This window comes from Humulus lupulus, chromosome 7 (genome assembly GCF_963169125.1).
Source record: "Humulus lupulus chromosome 7, drHumLupu1.1, whole genome shotgun sequence".
NCBI lineage: Eukaryota > Viridiplantae > Streptophyta > Magnoliopsida > Rosales > Cannabaceae > Humulus > Humulus lupulus.
The window spans coordinates 196,181,971-196,187,545 of NC_084799.1; the positions used below are offsets into that span (position 1 = coordinate 196,181,971).

General features: G+C 30.7%; 1 protein-coding gene across 1 annotated transcript; it reads left to right on the top strand.

The window, feature by feature from the left end:
* The first annotated feature begins 2,278 nt into the window (after positions 1–2,278).
* LOC133789079 (auxin-responsive protein SAUR21-like) lies at positions 2,279–2,781 on the top strand. The gene has a single exon (XM_062226800.1). It carries the CDS (start codon positions 2,319–2,321, stop codon positions 2,613–2,615), a length of 297 nt encoding a protein of 98 aa, XP_062082784.1. The 5' UTR covers positions 2,279–2,318; the 3' UTR covers positions 2,616–2,781.
* Positions 2,782–5,575: the final 2,794 nt, after the last annotated feature.

The window sequence follows — 5,575 nt, forward strand, 5'->3', positions numbered from 1 at the left end:
TGATAATTGTAGAATAGATATCTCCTTGTGTGGAAATGAATGGTGGAGACTGAAGATGCAATTAGTGGCATAGTCTTTGAGCAATCACATGGTTGTGTCTTCCTACTCTTTAGTATTGATTCAAAGTTATAAACCGACTAATTTGAAAGCCGCGAAATGAAAACATTGTTAGTTGACCACGCATATCATATGTTTCAAGTGGGGTTCCCTTGTGGGTTGTTCACCTGGTAATGTCTATACATATGTCACAGTCACAACAAAGTGTTCATGTATGAGTCAGAAGACAAAGCCATGTGAAGATTCAAATACTTGTGTTTCTTTGCAAATTCCACACCAACCCAGTTGCTTGAGTATGTCAGAGAACCATTCATCTATATATACAGACACACCGTAAGGCTTAATCATCAAGTTCTCATATTGTTTGTTGAAAAATTATTTGTTATTTAAAAAGAAAACTCAGAAAGAAAGGTCAGCATGGCATTTGAATTGTCTGGTTCACTTTCCAATGTTAAAGAAACAGCTTTGAGGACTACAAACATTCCAAAAGGCTACTTTGCAGTCTATATATGTTGGTGAAGATCAAAAGAAGAGTTATGTATCCTTTGTCTCAAGAGCTACTAAGTATGGAAGAAGAAGAATTCAGATATGAAAATTAGATGGGTGAAATTATAATTCCTTGCAGAGATGATATCTTCTTTGATCTGAGTTCTTAGAACTGTAAACAACAGCACTAGCAAGAATTGGAGAGAGGAAAGAGGACATCAAATTCTTTATATGAAATATTGAGCCGCTAATCTTATGAGAGAATAAGAAAATGGAGAAGATTTCTATACCAAAGTCTAGAGGAAAAAACCTTCAACTTCAATCGAATAATCCATTCAAGAAAAAGAAATGCAATAGCATTCATTTGCATCATTCTAAGGACAAATATTTACATTGTTTGTCATCCATTTTGTTTATACTCATAATTTAGCATTCAACTTTGTAAGGGAAAGAAATATATCTAAGAGATGCTATAAGGAACCCAATTATGTTTCTATAAAATCTATGTTCTAGGTAGGATTTGGTATGTACGTATATTTATATATACTAGATACAAGTAACATACGAAATGCACGTTTATTTAGTTTTATTTATAGAGTTTATTAGTTATATTTATTAAATTTATATCATTGTCATATAAATTTCAAATAAAAAAATAATATTATATATATAAAAGAATGACATAAACATGTAAATGAAAAATTAAACCAAAACTCTATTTATGATTTTTTAAATATATATAATATGATAATCGTTTTAAACATAAATATTAAGATTATGTATTATATATTATTATGATGATATTTTATAATATTTAAATTTATATTGATATAAGTATTCAATATCCAGTCTTGTATTAAATATTATTATAATAATAATAATATTTTATTATATTTGAATTTATATTAATTTAATTAGTAAAAAATCATGATTATATATTATTATCATATTAATATTTTATAATATTTAAATTTATATTAATATAATTATTAAATATCTAGTCTTGTATTATATATTATTATAATAATGATATTAAATTTGAATTTATATTAATATAATTATTATATATGTAGTCTTATATTAAATATTATTATAATAATGATACTTTATAATATTTGAAATTATATTAATATAATTGATAAATATCTATTTTTAAGTTATTTTTAAATGGATATTCGGTTAAATATTTAGAATATTCGGTTAAACTTAACAAAACAAACTCTTAAAAGTTAAAACCATTAATGTTTGCAATCAATACACTTTTTATATAAAAGAATATAAACCCAAATGAATAGTGAAGACTAAAGAGCCAATTAGTTGGATGGGATCTAGTAAGAGGCATAGTCCTTGAGCAATCACATGGTATTGTCTTTGTACTTATCCGTACTTACTCAAAGTTGAGGTGTGGTATTTTTTTAAGAAAAAATTTAAGGAAATTAACAATCAAAGGTGGAAACAAGTAGCTGGATTTGGTTGAACAAAAAAGAAATTTAAAAAAAAAAAAAGAAAAAAGGATGACGAGCTAATGGGCTTTGTTGTTGTTTGTTCTCTTGACAGATCATATGTATAAGTGTCTCAATTGCAACTAAACTTTCATATATGACTTGGAAGACAAAGCCATGTGAACTTCAAATACTTATGTGTCTCTTGCAAATTCCAAAAATCTATTCATCTATATATAAAGGTACATAAGCACACAAACTGAATCATCAAGTCCTCACATTCTCCACTACAAAATATTTTTGTGCACTCTAATACTTCTTCTGAAGATCAACATGGCATTTGGATTGTCTGGTTTTGTTCAGGGTAAGAAGACTTTCCGAAGATCACTTTCAGGCAATAGGGAAGCAATTTTGAAGTCTTCAACCATTCCAAAAGGATACTTTGCTGTTTATGTTGGAGAAGATCAGAAGAAGCGCTATGTAGTACCTCTTTCGTACCTAAATGAGCCTGCTTTTCAAGACTTGCTTAGCATGGCAGAAGAAGAATTCGGATATGAGCATCCGATGGGTGGACTCACAATTCCATGCAGAGAAGACATCTTCATTGATATCACCTCACAGTTGAATTGACTGTAATTTGTAGCACTGACATAGATTCACAGATACTCAATTTTGTAGATCATATACTTTTACCCTTTTTCTTTGAAAAAGGGATAATATTTTTGACTAGTTAACAAACTAGTGAATAGAAATTGCTCATTTGATTAACATTTGTTCCCTTTTCTGTTGAATTCCATTTTTCTTTCTGCTATATCTTTTTCTAATCAATGTCTTTGTCCTTGCCAACTTCAAAGCACACTGGCCTTCATTTGAGAATAATTTAGAATCAACTACAAACTTTATAACTGAGATCAATAATTGCTGCCTAAATAAGGCACTGATTTTACCTTCTTTGATACTAATCAACTTAGCTTCAATTCCCTGATAATTACTTGATAAAAAAAATCAAATTTTAAGAAAAAAAGACAATAGATTTAGTTATGGAATTATAGAATGTCGAATGTCGAATAGAATGAACGAGTGGAAATGATCAAAAAATTATATACAATCATGAAGACTAAGTCAAGTGTGTCTATAAACATATCTTTGCAAATAGACAAGGAGACTACTTCAGAATCTACATGGACAGAATCTTCAATAAAATATTTGAAGTAAAGAATTCATTTATATCATTCTTAGGGATTTTATTTTTCAGTCCCTAAGGAAAAAATATATACATGGTAATATGATGTTGGCATTGTTTGCCAACAAAAAAAAACTTGTAGCTACAATAATTTTTGTCTGTGAATATCTTCTATCAGTGTGTGTACTCATCGATAATCAATAGGCATTCAACCGAGAAATAAGATCGGCGAATTCATTTTCTCTGCAGGGAATTGTAAGAGCTCCCATTGGATGATCATATCCAAATTCCTCTTCAGCTTGACTCAACAACTCTTGAAATGAAGGCTGGTTCAAGTATGCCACAGGGATCACAAATCTCTTCATTCTTCTTTCTCCAACATACACTGCAAAATAGCCTTTTGGGACATTTTTACTATAAGAAAAGGACCTCTTAATGAGTTGCTTAGCATGAACTACACTGGAAAAACGAAAACCCATTATTGGAAAGTGAACAAAATGGGAAAACTAAGAGATCTCAAGGTACTGCAAAGGAAAACTTTGAGAGTTGAGAATGTGAGGACTTGTGGTACTGAATCCTAATGTTATGAGTATATATAGCCAACACACTTGATAGAATGTGAGAGAAATGAATGGTGCTGAAGACTAAAGACTAGAAAGGCAATTAATGGTATGGGGTCTTGGTAAGAAGAATAGTCCTTGATCAATCGCATGGTATTGTTTTTCTTCTTATCATTAATTATTCAAAAGTAAGGTCCTGGCTGGATAGTTTGAATTCAAATAAAGTACGTACTTGATTCATATCGGTGGAACTTTCTTGCACTTCTTCATAAGAGCCCTACAACATCAACTCAGAACACAAAATTAGTAGGCATGTCCCATAGCCATGAAATCCCATTTTCAAATCAAAATTTAAACATCCCTTCATTTAAAAACAAATTATGCTCTTTCATTGGTTATTTCTGTATTGTGGGACATACTGTTATTTATTATAATTGTATTCCCTCCCTGCTTATCATTGAATGTTAAAAAAAAAACTGGTTATTGATTAGGCTAATATGGGGTGTAAAGTTTCAACTTTATTTTTTACCAAAAGTCTCAACCCTGTTTTCTAGTGAAGAACATGAGTCACTTATATCAACAACCAAATTAGTTTTAAGATGGAACTTAAGGACAAGATCAAGTGATGTTTCAAATAATTATGTCTCTTACCATGCTGCATCCATACATGCTGTAACAATCTTAGTCCTAGTATTGCCTATGCCCCTAAACCCAAAGTTGCCCAGATTTTTCTAAAAAAAACAATCCAAGGCTTCTTGATCTCTGTACGACTATATACCCAAGTAAATGTCCCAAGTGATAAATTTAAGATTTTGGATATGGATAGAACACATATTTGTTGATGTTGCTTCATGCTTCAATGGAATGGTAAATCTCAGAAAGTGGCCTGGGAATCTCTTGAGAGTTGCATTAAAAAATGGTTTATTTTTACATTTTTGTGATGAATTGTAAGAAGTTTAACCTTAACTTTGTTATGCAATTTGTTGTGTCAAATCACAAATCAAAGTGGCTGCATTTTGTTTTTCCCTTGTCTCTTATAACAATTAGTTTTTGGGAGTTCTCCGGTGTACCCCATAAAGTGTTTGGCTCGGGATGTATTTTCGGCGCAAATCTTTTTTATGGCCGCGTATATTGTAGTTATTTAGAGCATCCTGTAAATTTTCGAAAAATTCTAAATAATTTACAGTATAGAAAACAAAATTCAAATAGTTTGTTGCACGCGTGACTATTTTTTATGCGCGTAGAAGGTAATCTGTTAGAAATTTATTTTCTGAAAATTTGCAGGATGTTCTAAATAAGTAAAATATACACAGTCATAAAAAAAATTCGTCGATTATATATATATAGGGTTTTCAAGGTAAGACTATTTTAGTAATTGTATTGTTAAAATTGTAAAAAAATAAATTAATAAAAAAATAAATATAATACTCAAATATAAAGAGGTTGTATTATTAAAACTTTTTTTTTTTAAAAAAAATGAGTTAGAGGTCGAAGTGACCTCCTCTCAATAATATTGAAAACCCTCACTTATGGCGGAGGAATACCGTAGTAACATAGGGAAAAAGAAAACAAAAGTTATGACCACAAATGCACCCACTCCCTAAGAAGATCCAAAAAGAACACACCCTCAAATTCTTTTGTTCTATACACCCAAGTGGCAACCCAGAACCTGATTTTATCCCAAAGATTGTCCACTGAAGAAGAGGACTCGCCAAAAGTCCTAGAATTTCTCTCCAACCAAATAGCCCAAAAAGTAGGGAGGACGGTACACTGCCATAAACGCGTCACCCTCTTTCCTCCCTCCAAATGAGAGAGGAACAATTGCGCACAAGAGGAAGGCATACACC

What these genes read in the sequence shown, in the direction of transcription:
- LOC133789079 (XM_062226800.1), top strand. Translation starts at nt 2,319, where the DNA reads ATGGCATTTGGATTGTCTGGTTTTGTTCAGGGTAAGAAGACTTTCCGA.